The following is an 18002-nucleotide window of genomic DNA, read 5'->3' as shown; positions in this document are numbered from 1 at the left end:
GAGGGAAAAATGGGCCAAAATAACATATGACACCATTTGTATATTCACAAGGCAGTTCTGGAATGATAATGCGATACATGGCAATCGCAACAGGTCTTCCTTTTGGTAATCCGAACAGATTGGAGTAGGACGAATTTTGATTTTGTTTTGGTTTTAGTTTTTGTTTGTTTTGTTTGTTGAGACAAGGTCTCACTGTGTAGCCCTGGCTGTCATGGAACTCACTATGTATACCACACTGACCTTGAACTAACAGAGATCCATCTGCCTCTGCTTCCCAAGTGTTCAAATCAAAGGCGTGTACCACCATGACCAAGTTTTACTTTCCTTGAGCCAGTGTTCTATTGTAGACCAGCCTAATTTTGAACTTGGAATATGGGCAAGACCAGCCTTCAACTCCCAGTCTACTTCTCAAGTAGAGTAGAAAATGTTTTTAAGTACTTGAGTCATGAGAATGCATGGTTTACTCAAAGTAAAGTGTAGCAGAACTATGTTTAAATGGGTTACTGGGGGCCTCTTTGGAGAAGTCACCAGGCCTAGTGAAGTGGCCTCACACATGCACAGGGACTTGCAGAGCTGGTGCTGGTATGTGTATATGTGTTACGTTCTGTTTGGGACCCAGATGGCCTAGACACACCGGATGTAAATATGGCTGTGGCTTTGACTGTTTCTGGATTTATTATATATATGTGTGCCATATATATATATACACACATATATGTATATATATGTATGTATATACACGTATATATGTATATGTATATATATATATGTATATATATATATGAGTGTTTTGCCTGAATGTATGCATTGCATCACACACATGTCTAGAGCCTGAATAATTCAGAAGAAGGTATCAGATCCTCTGAAACTAGAGTTACAGACAGTTATGAGCCACCAGACAGGTGGTGGGAACCAACCTCAGGTCCTCTGCAAGAAAAGAAAGTGTTCTTTCTTGGGTTTTTTATTTTTTATTTTTTTTGGTTTTTTCGAGACAGGGTTTCTCTGTGTAGCTTTGCGCCTTTTCCTGGAACTCACTTGGTAGCCCAGGCTGGCCTTGAACTCACAGAGATCCGCCTGGCTCTGCCTCCCGAGTGCTGGGATTAAAGGCGTGCGCCACCACCGCCCGGCTAAGAAAGTGTTCTTAACCACAGTGCCATCTCCCCAGTCCTTTTGGCTAGTGTGATGGCTGTTCTTGGTTGTCAACGTGACTACATCTGGAATGAACTACAATCCAGAAATAGAGAGCACACCTGTGATCCAGATCTTGAGACAGAGAGACAATGTGCCTTTAATCCAGATCTTGAGTTGGAAAGCACACCTTTAATCTGGGCCACACCTTCTGCTGGAAGCCTATATAAGGATGATGGAAGAAGGAAGGTTTGCCTGTTTGCCCTCGACTTGTCTGGACATCCATTCCCTCACTGGAGCCTTCTTCTCCGGGACTCCAGCATATACAGAAGAGCAGCTGAGACACCCAGCCTCACGGGACAGAGCATTCTTGGACTTTCCATTCACAGCCAGCCATTGTTGGATTAGTTGGACTGCAGCCTGTAAGTCATTCCAATAAATTCCATATATATATATATGAGAAAGACAGACAAACAGGGATTCATTTCATAAATTCTGTGACTCTAGAGAACCCTAATATAATTTTTCATTTGTTTGTTAGTTTGTTTGGTTTTTCGAGACAGGATATCTCTATGTAGCCCTGGCTGTCCTGGAACTCACTCTGTAGACAAGACTGGTCTCAGACTCATAGAAATCCACCTGCCTCTGCCTCCCAAGTGCTGGGATTAAAGGGCTGCACTACCACCACCCAGTTCTAATTTTTTTAAGTTTTAATTTTATATATGACTGTGTGTGTATGCATGTGTGCAAGCAAGTGCCATCAGAGGCCAGAAGGCATCTGAATCCCTGCACCTGGAGTTGTGAGCTGGTTACAGATACTGAGAACTGAACTCAGGTTTTCTACAAGAACACAAAGCACTCAACTACCAAGGCATTGTTCTGGCTTCAAACCCCTTCCCCTGATCCCTAACCTTTTCACTGTCTCATTCTGTAACTTAAGCTTTTTGTTTGTTCTTAGGATTGCCTTTGTTTTTATGTTTGTCATGAAAAGCCGAAACTGGCCTAGAATTCCTGTTTCCCCATCCTCTGCCTCCATGATGGGATGACAACTGTGTGTCACCATACCTGAACACTTAATTTTTCAAAGAATGGGGCAGATAGGAAGATCATTTTATCCTGGATCATTCTTGCCATATTGCAGCTGTAGGAGTGGAATTTGGAATATGGATGTGTACTCATAAAGGTTTCTTGTGCTGGGCGGTGGTGTCGTCACACGCCTTTAATCCCAGCACTCAGGCAAAGGCAGGAGGATCTCTGTGAGTTCAAGGCCAGCCTGCACCAAAACTACACATAGAAACCTTGTTTCAAGATTATCCAGGGACGGGGTTGGGGATTTAGCTCAGTGGTAGAGTGCAAGATCCTGGGTTCAATCCTCAGCTCAAAAAAAAAAAAAAAAAAAAAAAAAAAATCCAGGGCTACATACTCAGCGACTCAAAAAGCAAACAAACAAAAAAAAACGCTCATTCTATCTCAGTTTGGTGGCCCACACCTTTAATCCCAGCGCGGCAGAGGCAGGTCCATCTCAGAGTTTGAGACCCTGTTTCAACAAAAACAACAACAAAAAGTGCAAGGTCATTTCCAGGCAATGGAAGACCTTGTGTCAAAACTGATATAATCTTTGAGGGGACACTTGGCAGTACCTATCAAAACAAATATGCATGGCCTTTGACACTGTAATTCCACATTTAGGACTTTAACCTAGAGATAGGTCTATATTTATGCCAGAAGATAAGTGTACGGGATTCCCTTGTTTGTCACAGGGAAAACAGGAAATAGCTTAATTATCCACTGTGGAGAAATGGTGAATCATTTATGGCATTGGAAAGATGGGTATAGTGGTCCATATCCATAATCCCAGCACTAGAAGGTGGAGGAATAGGAAGACCAAAATTTCAAGGCCAGCCTCAGTGCCATAGTGAGTTTAAGGCATGTCTGGTTCCATGAGACCATTTTGCTGTTGTTAGAACTGTTAACCAAATACAGTTTTATTTAACTTTTTATTTCAGGCTAGCTTCAAACTTGTGTAGCAATCTTCCTGCCTCAGCCTCCTGAGCCTTGTGGTTAAAGGCATATACCACTTTACTTGGAAAATATTATTATTTTGTTTTTGTTTTTTTTTGGTTTTTTTTTTTTTTGGTTTTTTTTTTTTTGGTTTTTTCGAGACAGGGTTTCTCTGTGTAGCTTTGCGCCTTTTCCTGGAACTCTCTTGGTAGCCCAGGCTGGCCTCGAACTCACAGAGATCCGCCTGGCTCTGCCTCCCGAGTGCTGGGATTAAAGGCGTGCGCCACCACCGCCCGGCTTTGTTTTTGTTTTTGAGACAGGGTCTCACTATGTAGCTCTGGCTGGCCTTGAACTCAGGGATCTGCCTGCCTCTACCTCCTTAGTGCTGGCATTAAAGGTTTGTGCCACACCCCACAAAAAAAGACTATTTTTCCAAAGGGCATATACCTGTAATCCCAGCCAGCACTTAAGAATAGACAGGAAGCTGGGCGGTGGTGGCGCATGCCTTTAATCCCAGCACTTGGGAGGCAGAGGCAGGCGGATCTCTGAGTTCGAGGCCAGCCTGGACTACAGAGTGAGTTCCAGGACAGCCTCCAAAGCTACACAGAGAAACCCTGTCTCGAAAAACAAACAAACAAAAGACATAGACAGTACAATCTTGAGTTCAAGGTCAGCCTGTGCAATTTACCTAGACTCTGTGTGTAAAAGAAAGACACTGTTAACTATTTAGCAGCATATGGTGGTACTTCTAGGCAGCCAGGGATATACATGGATACCCTGTCTCAAACAAACAAAAAGGGAATGGCAAATCAACTCAACGAAGTCCTCTAATTCCGCACTTGTGCTATGCCAAGTGGCCCTTGAGCCAAACAAACAAAAAATCTAGGGTAGTATGAGATTGGGGCAGGGTGGGGGTTTCTGCAAAAATAAGTTATGAGGCTATAAAGAATTCAATAGAACATTTCTTCCATACCTATTTTGGATAGCAGGTACTCAATTTAGTTTATTTCCATATCCATATCTTTGGGGTTGGATTGATTCTAACTATTGAAGGTAATTAAAACTTGGAGACAGTATCAGAGCTGTGTTCTTAATATTTATTTGTTTTTGTACATCGAGACAGCATCTTCTGTCTCTAGCTGACACTGAACTTAAGTCTGTTGCTGAGGATGGCCTTGCATTCCTAATCTTCCTGCCGCCTCCTCCCAAATTCTGGGATTTCATGCCTGTGCCGTCGTGCCTAGACAACTATGTCGGTTTAATACGTAATTTATTCACCTCTGGTGGGCTGCTGGCTGCTTTTTTCCTGGAGACAGGGTTTCGTTGTGTAGCCCTGGCTGTCCTGGAACTCAGAGATCCGCCTGCCTCTGCCTCCCTAGTGCTGGGATTAAAGGTGTGCACCACCACCGCCAGGCTGCTGGCTGTTTTAATTAAGTAAGGCTAACCAGCAAAGCTGACCTGGCCCTTGGAAGCCACGTGCGAGACTTTCATAGACTGTACTATCTGAAGATGAAGTGTGCAAAGGGAAACAGCCAAAACGAAAAACTGAGCGTGGCAGATTGAAGGCACCACATTGAAAGAAGATGGCACGGACTACTGTCTATATGCGTTGTTAAACTAGCAACAGGAATTTTAGTGTTTTAATTTTTAGGATGGACTTATTGTTGAAGCAGTCTGGAGCCAAATTTTTAAGGCAGCTTACTCAATAACTAACTAGCCACCGTTTCCAGGGCTCTGAGATCCCAAGGCGCCAAAACTGCACGCCCTACAGTTCATGCCAACCTCTGCCTGGGTTATTCCCAAACCCAGGCCTCTACCATGGATCCCAGGCCCAGGGCCTACGATCCCGCGGCACCTACGTGCTCCTTTCGGTCCGGTCCCTCGCCTCCGCCTAACGCGATGTAGAAACAACAGGGTGTGCCCTCCGCTCTCAGGGCGCAGACCCAGCCCGAGAGGCGGGCGCTGGGGTCCCAGGCCGAGGCCCCTCAAGTTGGCGGGAGCCCGAGGGGGCGGGCCACCAGGGAACGAGGGAAGCCGAGCAAAGAGCGGCGCGCGCGGCGCTCAAACTCGCGCCGCCTCTAGCTCACGAGCGAGCCCCACCCTCCCCGTCACCGAAGGCGCCCAGCCAATGGGCGAGCCGGAAAGGCCGAGCTCGCAAGCTAGGGACCGGGAGGGGGAGCCACGCGAGGGGGAAGGGAAGTGGGAGGCGGGCTGCACTTGACTGACAGCGCCCTCCAGCCAATCCTCCGTGCGGCTTCTCCGCTCTCGTCTTTGCTGGGCTCGGTTCTTCGTCCCGCCTTCTCTTCCTCCACCCCCCACCCTTCCGACTCACTCCTCTGCGTCCCGCCCCGCCTCCCCTCCCCCACTCTGCGGGCAAATCACTGCTGGAAAGAGGCGGGGGCCGAAGCGGCAGGCTCGTGTGGAGCCTTGGGGCCGAATTGACGGGCGCCCGGGCCAATCAGAGGTAGGCTGGTGGCGCGGCGGCGGCCGGGGCCGACCAATGGGCGCGCGGCCTGGGGGCGGAGGCCCAGGTTCCAAACGCTCCGCGGCGCCATGGGCTGAAAACTCAACCGAGATGGAATCTCCCAGTCTGAACCGGTTTCAACCGGTTCCGAGTTTGAGGCACTAGGAGGAGGGGGAGAAGCGGCTGCAGCGGCCGCGGCAGGAGCAGCGGGAGCTTCAGCATCAGCCAGAGCAACAGCAGCTACAGCCCCGGCGGCCGTGCCTGTTCCAGCCTGTGCTGCAGCAGTCGTGCAACCATCCCGAGGGGGAGGGGGGAGCCGCCAGGCGCCGAGGAGCACGCGAAGGGGGGAAAGTTTAGGCGAGCCCGGGTGGGGGGGCCGGCGCCGGAGCGGCGTGAGCGGGGGAGCCCTGTGTGGTAGGGGGAGCCGGACTGCAACTGGCGGCAGAGCGGCCCCGGCCGTGCGGACTCGCGCCGCTGCTCCCGCCGCCGCCGCCGCCGCCGCCGCCTGTGGCTGGAGGGTCCTGGGCTCCGTCGCCCGGACTGGCCCGCTCCCCTCCCCCTTCCTTCCCTCCCCAGCCGGGCGGGAGCATTTATTCCTCGGATTAATTCCCCTTTTTGGTGGGGCGCGTGTGTGTGTGTGTGTGCGTGCGCGCGTGCGTGTGTGTGTGTGCGTGAGTGTGTGTTGGGTGGAGTTGTCCCTGGAATAGTAAATATTGAGCTTTTTCTTTTTTTTTTTTTTTGGCCCCCTTTTTTTTTTCATTTCTCTTTTTTTTTAAGGTGGGAAAACTGTGAAACCCACCTTGATTTCCTCCCCTCTCCCTCCCCACCTTTCCCTCGCGCCAAGCCCGGACAAGGAAGGAAGAAGCAGTCGGTTGAATTTCTGGGTAAGTCGGCCGTGTGCTCGGGGCCGAGGGTCGGGCGGCGGCGCGGCCGGCAGGAGGCGGGCAGCGGGCGGGCGGGCGGCGGGCGCGGGGCCCTCGGCGGAGCCTGCGATTGAATGGAAGCGCTTCTGCCGCTCGGCGATGGAGGCGGGGAGGCGGCCGCGGGAGGGGAGCGCTTGCTGGGTCATCGGCGTGTGCGGGTGGCGGTGGAGGAAGGCGAGGAGCGTGGTAGTGAGGCAGAGCCCCTGCGCGTGGGTGGAAGGGCTTCCCCAGTCCAAAGGGCTGGGGAGAGTTGGGGTGATCTCAGGAACGTCTCTGTAAATTATTAGGAGTGGAAGTTTCCAGAAATATTTAGTGCAGCAGCATTGAAACGTCCGCCTGCATCACGTGGCCCCCTCGGTGGAGAGCTTGGGATGGGGGAGGGAGGGGCTACCGAGTCCCTTCTTCTGGTGGGGAAACTCGAAAGCCTTATGGGTGGTTTTTTGTTGTTGTTTTGGAGTGGAACAAGAAGTAGGAAAGATGAGTTGATTATTTTTTTTTCGGGGATCTGTAAGTGGGGTTCCGCGTTATAGGGTTTTTTCGCCCGGGGCTTCTGTGTCTTGTTTGTTGGTGGAATCATTTACTGCTGGCCGTGGACAGTGAATGATGCCCTCCCAGATACTCCTTCTAGTCTCCTGAATTTGGGGCGGAGGAGAGGAAGTGGTGGTAGTAGAGGCTGCACAGATACTCGCCGAGGCGGGACCTCGGATCACTCAGAGGACATGCTGCATGGAGAATGGGGCGGCGAACTTAAGGCGCCGGGTCTGAATGCCTCCTCCGAGTATGGGCGGGGTGAGTGCGTGCTCCTGTGAGCTATAGTTAGAAGTGCTGAGAGCCGTTCGGGTGGGAAGCCAGGGGAGGGCGGGCCCTTCCTAGTGAGGCGTGTTTCTTAGTGAATGAAGCAGGCGATTGCCCACACGCCTAAGTAGCAGTCTTTTGTAGCTAGCGTCTTGTTTTCTGACCTAATGTGAAGTTATTACCTCCAAGCAGTGGTTAGGGTTTTCTGGGTTTGGGGTGGCAACTGGTAGGTAGTTTGGATGCCTGAAGTGACATTGAAGGTATATCGGTAATCACTTGTAGAGTCACAGAATTAATTGGTGGATGGTTCCCTACGTACGCAGTCCAGCGAGTGGAATTTGGGATTGGGGAACACCAGCACGAAAGGGCATTTCTGGTGAACACTGCCTCCATAGCTGTCTACTTAGTGCGTGATCTTCGGCTGGTAGTGGAAAGAATGTTTTGGAAGCTGTTGGATTTGGGCTACTGAATGTACTTGGCATTGACCACAAAGCAGCCATTTCTGGATTATCCATAGTTGAAGAATAGGTAGGTCATTTGGAAGATAATCTAGTTCTGAGGATGGTCAATTGTATTTAAGTATATTTAGATTGGACCCCTTTTCCCCACGAGAGTCCAGCATCTGAACTCTTAAAGATGACCGACTTAAAAATGAAACTTTGGGGGCGTTTGACTAATCATTATTACATGTAAATTGTGGTAGGTCGAGAAAAACGTTGATTGCAAAAAAAATTGTTTTAAGCTATAAAAGTTATGGCCCTTGAAAGTAGCGGAAACAGCTATTTGTTTATGAAGATTATTTTCTCTTGTATGTTAGTATTTAGATCTCCTCCTTCTTTTTGAGGTGCTGTCTCACTGTGTACCCCACTCTGGCCTTGGTGCTTTCTCCTCTTCAGAGGTTACCGGTGTGTTTGATCATTCAGCTCTTAACAAGGGTTTGGTTTTGTTTGAGCCCTCATGTAGATGAGGCTGCTGACTTTGGTGTTAATCTGCCTTTCACCTTCCAAGAGCTTGATTACTGGCATCATGTGATGCCATGCCAGGCATTTTTACATTAATGTGTTTTTAAGCATATCTTTACCTATGTGACAGAATGTTTGGACTCTTTATTTATGAATATGAGTACTCTATTTTCTTGTGAGTACCTGCGTGACAGAAGAGGGCATCAGATCTCAAAGAGCAGCACTGAACCATCTCTCCAGCCTGACTGTTTGAACTCCTGAAAAGGAGTTTGAATGGGAACAGGCAGTTCCTGAGCTTGTTGCCTCCTCTTGCCTTGTCTATTACAGTAGTGTGCTGGACTTTGTTGTAGGCTTGGCCTGATTATAACCCTTCAGGCTGGCCTCAAACTCTGTCTAGGTGAGGATGGTCTTGATCTTCTGACTCTCAAGAGTACTGGGATTACAGATGCACATAACCACCCGTCTCACACCCAGGGCTTCGTGCATAGGAGAACACTATTAACTGAGCCAAGCCTGATGTTTGACTTACTGTAACTAATTTATATCTTTGATAAGTATCTTTAATAAAATCTTTGCATTGAAATTGAAGTTGTATCATCAGCACCACAGATAGATAAATAAATATGCAATTAAATAATGCAAATAAATAAAATATAGAAACTGCTGGCCCTACATGTGCTTTGAGCCAGGTCTCACTGTGCAGCCTTGGCTGGGATGAAAGCTGTGGGTGACCACACCTGGCCTTGTTCTTTATTCAGGATCTCTGCAGTCCAAGATGTCCTGGAATTCACATCTCCACCTTCACCTCCTGGGAGCTGGGATATAGGACTAAACCACCAAGCCCCACTTTGTACAAGATTCAAACTGCTATTTTAAAAAAAGGATAGGACTGAATGGCTCAGCAGTTAAGAGTTCCTACTACTCTTGGTGAGGACCCAGCACCCATTCTGTAACTCCCAACGTCACTCTGGCCTCTGCAGGCACCTGCACTCAGGCACACATACCACACAAACACATACAGAATTAAAAAATAAGATCTTAAAAACACAACTTCTTCTTACCTAGTTGTTCAAAACCTGTAATCTAATATGCTATTCATCTCCCGATCCTGGAAGGTTTCTAACATTGCTCTATCTAAAGGTGTCATGGACATAATTAAGGTGTCTTCTTGAAATGATATGCAGAATTTGTGTAAGTTTGACCTAGAAGCTAGATGTGGTGGCTCACTCACATCTGTAGTCACAGTGCCTGGAAGTTGAGGCAGGAGAATTGCCTCATTAAGTGATGTTCTCAGGCAGCTCTATACTTATAAGAGCATTCTCCTGCTGAGGCACTGGCACGACCCAGGCCTATATTTCCAGGTGGCAAGTTCAAGGGATTCCTGTGCTAGAGAGTTCAGTGCCAGCTAACAACTCAATGAGTCTCTATCTCAAAATAAAGCCAAGGGGTGGAGCAATACTCAGTGATAGTGCCCTGTGCTTAACATTCACAAGGTTTAGCCCCTCAGTACCACAAAATAAGAGAAGTTGGCAGAATATCTATGTGCTTGTGCACTCAAGGTAAGAGGTCAGTTTGTGGGGGTCATGTGTCTATTGTGGAAGGGGATCCCTTGGATTGGCTGCAAGTGCATTAGCCACTGAGCCATCTTGGCAGCCCCTGTTGTTCAGAATTATAATACTTTTTCTGTTGCCTTATTTTTGTTTGGGCCTGCCCTGGAATTAGCGGTGTAGACCAGGCTTCACAGAACTTCACCTACCTCTCACCCCCTAGCTTTCATTTCACTACCAAAACCAGACTTTGGTTTTGTTCTTTGTTTATTTGTTTTAGACAAACTCTTACTGTGTAGCTCAGGCTGGTTCCAGTGCAGGAAGTGTGATCCTCTGATTTAAACTTTCTAATGCTGGGATTAGAGGCATGAGCCACAGTGCTCTTCGCCCCTGGATAGTTTTTCAGAGCTAATGCCACTCAGCATTGACTGAATTAGTAGTGCTACCCATGTTTAGGATAGTCAGAATGCCTTAATCCAGGGAGGACCTTGGCTTTATTTCCCCATCCAACTTTTATTTTCTTTCTTTCTTTTTCTTTTTTGGAGACAGGGTCTTATTCTGTAGTCTAGGCTAATTTTGGATCCATGGGAATTACGCTTGGTTCTCACAGTGTATTTTTCTTCTTGAGCATGTATTCAAGGGATGTGTGTGTTTGAAGATTGTGATTTCTTTCAGATAAGATCTTATTGTGTGTCCCAGTCTGGCATGACACTTGTCAGTAGATGTATGTAGCCCAGGTTGGTTTCAAATTAGAGACTTTTGTCTCAACCTTTCAAGTGCTGAGATTATATGCATATGATACTATGATCTTTGGTGTGGATGGTATTTTAATGCTTAAACACAGTTGAGGATAGAAAGTAATGTAGTTGAGTGGTTTGACTGTAGAAAATAAATACTGTAGGGGTTAAGGGTATTGGGTTCTAAGATGTTAGACTGGTTCTTAGCACTACTGTGTACAATATAGAAGAAATGTTTTAACATTGTCCTATCAGATGCTTATACTAAGCTACTCAAAAGATTCACTTAGGATAGGTTTGTTTGTTTGTTTGTTTGTTAAATCCTTGAAATTTTGAAATAACTTGTTAAAGGGGCTGGGCATACAGGTGGTACAATGCTTGCCTAGCATGCCATCCCTGGCACTCTGTAAACTGGACATGGTACACAGAAACTAGAGAAGTAGACTGGAGGGTTAGAAGATCAAGGTCGGCTGGACATGGTGGTGCACCCCTTTAATCCCAGGACTCAGGAGGCAGAAGCAGGAGGATCTCTTTGAGTTCCAGGCCAACCAAGGCTGTTAACACAGAGAAACCCTGTCTTGAACACAAAGTTCAAGGTTGTTCTTGGCCACGTTGAGTTTCAGGTGAGCCAGGGCTAGAGACCATGATGCAAAACTGAAAAAGTCAGACAAGCAAGAACCTATAGGTAGCCTGGTCACGGTTACACACTCCTGTAGATTCCCACACTCACCCTTACCCCAAAAAAGAGAACAACTTTTTTTTTTTTTAAGACATGGTTTCTCTATATAGTTTTGGTGCCTGTCTTGGATCTCGCTTTGTAGACCAGGCTGACCTCCCGAGTGCTGGGATTAAAGGGGTGCACCAGAGCCGCCCAGCAAGAACAGCTTTTAAGGCTATGGAATTATAATGGATTCACTTGAAAATTAGATTGATGTATTTTATGAATGTAAGTGGGATAAGTAATATACTAGGAAAGGAATGAGCTTATTAATGCAGTTATAGAATAACTTACTAGTAATTTTTGTTACTTTTACTTGGTTCATAATAATTAGGTAAAAATTTCTGTATTCCAAGTGTTTGTATGAAGTGTTGAAGTAAAATTACTCAAATAGAAGGTATGTTAGCTACTGTCCAAACTTCTTAACCAACTTTGCCTTTTTTTTCTTTCAGTAATCTATGCCAGCAATTATGACAATGTTAGCAGACCATGCAGCTCGTCAGCTGCTTGATTTCAGCCAGAAACTGGATATCAATCTCTTAGACAATGTGGTGAATTGCTTATACCATGGAGAAGGAGCCCAGGTAAATGAAGTCGATGACTAAAACTTTATTTTTTCTCCTTTTTATAAAATATATCCTGTAGTTTATATGAATTTGGAATTATTTACTGGTGTGAATTAGTCTGGGGAAAGTATCAGTGTTAGACTTGATCAAGAGGAAAACTTAGGAATATACTTGTCTGGCTTTTCTTTCTTTCTATATTTTATTTTCCCTTTTGAGACAGTCTCAACTATAGACCAGGCTGGCCCCCAACTCATGGAGATCTGCTCATATCTGGGTGTGAGGGCTAAAGGCATTTGCCACCACCCCAGCTTTTTTGTATGTGGATGTGTGTGTTTTGGTGGGAGTGGGAGGGTGCCCTTAGGGGCCAGATATCATGGAACTGGAAGTAAAGGCAGTTGTGAGCCACCCAATTATAGATGCTAGAAACTGAACTCTGGAACTGCTGAAACATCTTTCCAGCTACTTGTCAGTTCTTAACTCCAAACACTTAATCCTAAATAAAATAGAGTGGAGGTGCACTCCTCTAGTTCCAGCACTGGGAGTCAGAGGTAGGTGGATCTGAGTTCCAGGACAGCCTGGGCTACACAGAGAAACCCTATCTTGAAAAACAAAACAACAACAACAACAACAACAAAAAAATGAGTGAAATGAAATAGAACCCATTATAAGTTCTTTGGTAGTTATTAAAGTGTATTTGCGCTTGGTGTAGTAATACGTACTGTAACCATAATACAAAAAAAATTTGCTTATTTGTACCTCTATATGTGCTTAATATATTTGGAGTTAAGTCTTTTTTATTTTAATGGTTATGGGTGTTGGACCTGTGTGTCTGTATCATTTTGTGCCTGGTACTTACGGAGGCCTGAAGGTGGTGTCAAATTCCCCTGGAGTTAACAGTCATTGAGCCGGGTGGTGCTAGGACTCAAACCCAGAACCTCTGGAAAAGCAGCCAACATTCTTAACAGCTGAGTCATCTCTCCTATCCCCTAATGTTCTTTTTGTTGTTTTGTTTTTTGTTTTGAGACAGGGTTTCTCTGTGCAGTCCTGGCTATCCTGGAACTTACTCTGTAGACCAGGCTGGCCTCCAACTCAGAGATCTGTCTGCCTCTGCCTCCTGAGTGCTGAGATTAAAGGCATGTACCACTGCTGCCCAGCTTTCTGTCCTATTTTTAATAACGTTTAAAGTTTGTGAATGTTTGTGCATGTGGGTGCTGTTGTACCACACAGTTGTTTATGTGGAAGTCAGGACTACTTGGTTCTGTACTTCTACTGTGGATTCTGGCTGTGAGACTCAAATTTACAGGTTTGGCCGCTAAGCCATCTGAATCACCTCTATTCCCAATTTTTAAGCATTGACATTGCAGAAGTCTTTCAGATGTCTATCTAAAAATCCAGGCTGGGCGGTGGTGGCGCACGCCTTTAATCCCAGCACTCGGGAGGCAGAGCCAGGCGGATCTCTGTGAGTTCAAGGCCAGCCTGGACTACCAAGTGAGTTCCAGGAAAGGCGCAAAGCTACACAGAGAAACCCTGTCTCGAAAAAACCAAAAAAAAAAAAGAAGTCCTGTTAGTGAAGATAATTACCTTATAGTAAGCTATATTTTGATGATGATTTAACACTATTACAATATAGGTGTTTGTCTGTCTGTGGCCCTAGTACTTGGGAGGCAGAGGCAGGAGGATCATGGGTCTGAGGTGAGTCTGGGATACACAGCAAGTTTCAAGCCAGCCTTAGCTATAAAGAGAAATGTCAAAAGAAGAGATAGGAGACAGTATGTGTCATGGTTAAAGCCATAGAAGCTGCAACATTTGTGGAACAGTAAGTTTTGAGTAAAGTTGTGTGCAAGTGGCCTGGTGATGGATAACCAACCTGAGTCAGTCCGAGACCTGCCTAATGGAAGGAGAGACTTTAGGATGTTGTCTTCTAATTTAAATGTTCTGAAATTGGGACAAAAAAATCCTTTTAATAATAAAGTCGGCATGGTGAAACATGCTTCCTTTTTTTAATCCCAGCACTAGGAGGGAGACAGGATCAGGAATTAAGGACTAGTGTGTTCTGTGTGCCGGGTTCAGAGCTAGTCTCAAGTACTGTTTTGATGAGTGCAAATATTGTTGGGCAATTGTCTACTGAAAGTTAATTTTGTTTTGTGTGTTTTTATAGAGTGGGGAGGCTGAGACAGGTTCTCACTGTGTAGCCCTTGCTGTCCTGGGACTCACTGTATAGACCAGACTGTCCTGGAACTCAGATGTGCTTGCCTCTGCCTCCCAAAGCCTCCTAAAATATTCAGCACGTCTGGCTTTGTTAAGATAGTTTTGTTTGTCCTTGGGTGCTATCATATACTTTATAAACCTGAAAGGTGGGTATGGTAGTATTGTTTATAAATTATTAGAAATGAATGAGAGATAAACTTTTTTTTTTTTTTTTTGGTTTTTCGAGACAGGGTTTCTCTGTGTAGCTTTGCGCCTTTCCTGGGACTCATTTGGTAGCCCAGGCTGGCCTCGAACTCACAGAGATCCGCCTGGCTCTGCCTCCCGAGTGCTGGGATTAAAGGCGTGCGCCACCACCGCCCGGTGAGAGATAAACTTTATGCACAGATATTTTCATTGATTTATGAAATTCTTTGATACTGGTTTCACTATATAAAGAGCTTAAGGGAGGGCTGGAGTTGGCTCAGCAGTTAGGAGTCCTTGTTGCTCTTATAGAGGACCTAAGTTTGGTGCCCAGTACTCACGTGGTGGTTCATAACAACCTTGAACTCTAGTTCTAGGGGATCTGATGCTTCCTTCTGACCTCTGAGGGCACAAAGCATGAGATGATTGGAAACTTACTTACTTTACATGTATGAATGTTTTTGCCTATGTCCATGTATGTGCACCATGTGTGTCCCCAAAACTGAGGTTCCAGATGGTTGTTAGCCACCTTGTAGGTGCTAGGAGTAGAACCCAGGCCCTCTGCAATAGCAGCAAGTGCCTGTGACTGCTGAGTCGTCTCTCCAGTGCTCCCTCTTCTGTTTGGAGACAAGCTTTTGCTGTGGGTGCTAAACTGGCCTGGACCTCTTATGTAGCCCAGTCTGGCCTCATTCTTCCAGGTCCTGAGATTTAAAAAGATAGAGGAAGGGGAGAAGCAGCCGTGTGGTGGTGGCGGCGTGTGGTGGTGGTGGCAGCAGCCCATGCCTTTAATCCCAGAATGGGAGGCAGAGACAGACAGATTTTGAGTTTAAAGCTAACCTGATCTACAGAGTAAGTTCCAGGATGGCCAGGCAACAGAGAAACCCTGTTTTGAATAAAAAGAAAAGACAGAAGCAGGGATATCAGAGTTCAAGGCCAGCCTGAATTACATGATAATTTAACGTAACAGAAATGTTAATAATTTTTGGGTTTTTTTTTTTCCTTTGTTTTGTTTTGTTTTTTGAGTCAGGGTTTCTCTGTCACAGCCTGGCTGTCCTGAAACTCCCTTTGTAGACCCGGCTGGCCTTGAACTCAGATCCTCCTGAATATTAGGATTAAAGACATGCTCTGCCACTGCACCTGGCATGAGCATTTTTGTTTATGAGAGCAATAGGTTAGCTTTTCCTAAGTAGAGGACTTTATTTCCAGTAACAAATAAGGTGTCGAAATTATAATCTATCACACAACTTAACTCTTTGTTGCTGTTTCTTGAGATGGGATCTCGTACCCTAGGATGATCATAGAATCGACTCCAAATGTAGCTCAGAGTGACCTTGAACTTCTGGTTCTTGTGCTTCCACCTCCTTAGTGCTAGGGTTCCAGTCATGTGCCACCACACCAGGTTTACACAGGTCTGGGACTGAACCCAGGGCTTCTTGAATGCTGGATAAGCATTCTACCAACTGAGCACTGTGTCCAGCCTTTTATTGTTGTCTGTTTTTAGAGGGCAAACTTGGAAGATTACTCTAAGTTGCTCTTGAATTCATGATCCTTCTGCCTTCACCTACAGTAGTGGGATTGCATGCAAATGCCATTCATCATGCCCAGCTTTGCACATTAATTTCCTTATGGATTCCCTAGTTATTTTTTTTTTTAATTTATATATGTAGTATTTTGCCTGCAGGCCAGAAGAGGGCATCAGATCTCATTATAGATAGTTGTGAGCCACCATGTGGTTGCTGGGAATTGAACTCAGGACTTTTAGAAGAGCAGCCAGTGCTCTTAACTGCTGAGCCATCTCTCCAGCCCCGTCCCTAGTTATTCTTAAAGCCCATGCACAAAATGTTGCCTACATTACAAGATTTTGGAAGATGAGTGATAAGAGTGTGTAAGGACCTGTTGCAGACAGACTCTGGCTAATAAGGGTGCATTCTTTCTTTAAGCCACTTGATACAGTGTAGAGACTATAATCTCAGCTCCGAATGCTGAAGCAGAATGATCACAGGTGTGAGGATGCCTGTGTAACTAAGCAAGATGATGTCTCAAAGTTTAGAAAAATGTAGAAATATTAATTCAGTGGCATGGGACTCTGGGATCAAACCCCAGTGTTACAGAAATGGAAAAGGAAAGGTACATTTTGGTGTGTATTGGTATGTATTCTCAGGGAAAAGCGTGTTTGATTTCATCATTTGTTTTCTTTGCCGTTCTTGTAATAGGTGGTTATGATGTTGAGTAAAGTATATGTACTTTGGGATACGGGTCCTTGCTGGCAGAAGTAGGTCAGTAGGGACAGGACTAGAACGTTATACTTGTCTGTTTGTCTCTGACAGAGTCTCACTATGTAGCTCTTACTGGCCTACAGCTTGCTGTGTAGACCATAAACTCAAATCAGCATGTCTCTGCTTGTGAATGCTGGCATTAAAAGTGAATGCCACTATCCCAGCAATGCTAAATACATTTCAAAATAATTTCAAATTCAGAACCTAAGATTTTTTTGAAGCATGAAGTAACTTATGGACAGAGCTTTTGCCTATATGGGGAATATAGTAAGGTACTTAAACGGTAATGGCTGGAGGGTGAAGAGATGGCCCAGCAGGCAACAACGTGTGCTGCTCTTCCAGAGGACCTGAGTGGTTCAGCAGATCATAGACACCTGTAACTCCAAGCCCTGAGGGACTCCCATGCCCGTTTTTTGGTGTATTCACTGGCACTGCACTAAATGCAACCCCCCACACACACTTTTTTTTTTAAAGTCGTTTAACAAAACTATAATATTAGATATTTCTATTTTTAGCAATTAAAGGGGGGGTGTGGATATTAAGTGAAGAGTGGATGTGTTTTTCAATATTGTGTCCTGTTATTTTGATTGAACTCTTCTATTGCTTAAAACCTTTTGAGATTTTTAAGGTAATAGAAATATAAGAAGAATGAGAAATAGGGCAAAATGGAGATACTTATGGTACAGTAGTGCAGTTAATGAGAACTCATGAGGTTATAACCAATAACACAGCGTGTTACCTGTGGAGGTTGCAAAATGTTCACATGTACAGTGCACAGCATATCAAATGATCTGACCCATCTGAAGCTGGTGTAACTCAGGAAGGAGACTGAGGCAGGTAAATCCTGAGTTCAGAGCAATTGTATCTGGGCTAAAGAGCTGACAGAGTAGTAGGACCAAGTGCCTTTTACTAGGTAAAGATTCATGATATGTACTGTTTCAAGTTCACATTCCAGTTAGTCCCAGGGAGAACTAAGGTAAGGCACTGCCTAGCTCTGGGTGAGTGGAGATCATCTGTAAGCAAGATGATTGCTAGAGCTTCCCAGCCAGCCATGGCGGTGTAGTGAGACCGTGTCTTAAGAACAACTAAGTAAGCTTTAGTCCTAGATGAGTCATATTATTTTTAAAGATTTATTTATTATGTATACAGTGTTCTGTTTGTATGTATGTCTGCACACCAGAAGAGAGCACCAGATCTCATTATAGATGGTTGTGAGCCACTATGTGGTTGCTGGGAATTGAACTCGGGACCTCTTGAAGAGCAGTCAGTGCTCTTAACCTCTGAGCCATCTCTCCAGCCCCGATGAGTCATATTATTACTGTTGTTGGTTTTCATCATTTATCTTCGGCAGATGGATACCTTCTTAGAGCTGTAAGTCCCTTGACAAAATGAAATGGGAAATATATATAAGTGGCTGGGCACCGTGATATAGACACGTGTAATTCCAGTACTCTGGAGAATGAGGCAAGAGGATCACAAGGACAGTGCCAACCTAGG

General features: G+C 45.5%; 1 protein-coding gene across 2 annotated transcripts in view; it reads left to right on the top strand.

Moving 5' to 3' along the window:
- The first annotated feature begins 5993 nt into the window (after positions 1-5993).
- The window catches only part of Xpo1 (exportin 1), a 43030-nt gene continuing 31021 nt past the window's right edge, over positions 5994-18002 (top strand). The window contains exons 1-2 of one of the 2 annotated variants that reach the window (XM_052734690.1): positions 5994-6477; positions 11728-11859. In XM_052734690.1, coding sequence (XP_052590650.1) covers positions 11734-11859 — 126 coding nt within the window. In that variant the 5' untranslated portion in view covers positions 5994-6477; positions 11728-11733. Of the gene's footprint in view, positions 6478-7286; positions 7306-11727; positions 11860-18002 lie in introns of those variants that run through there. The other variant, XM_052734691.1, reaches the window with a different exon arrangement.

The sequence above is a fragment of the Peromyscus californicus genome, unplaced genomic scaffold, assembly GCF_007827085.1.
Source record: "Peromyscus californicus insignis strain IS unplaced genomic scaffold, ASM782708v3 Scaffold_13__1_contigs__length_99412109, whole genome shotgun sequence".
Taxonomy (NCBI): domain Eukaryota; kingdom Metazoa; phylum Chordata; class Mammalia; order Rodentia; family Cricetidae; genus Peromyscus; species Peromyscus californicus.
The sequence above is the reverse complement of the archived record's forward strand: the minus strand, read 5'-3'. Positions and strand labels throughout refer to the sequence as shown.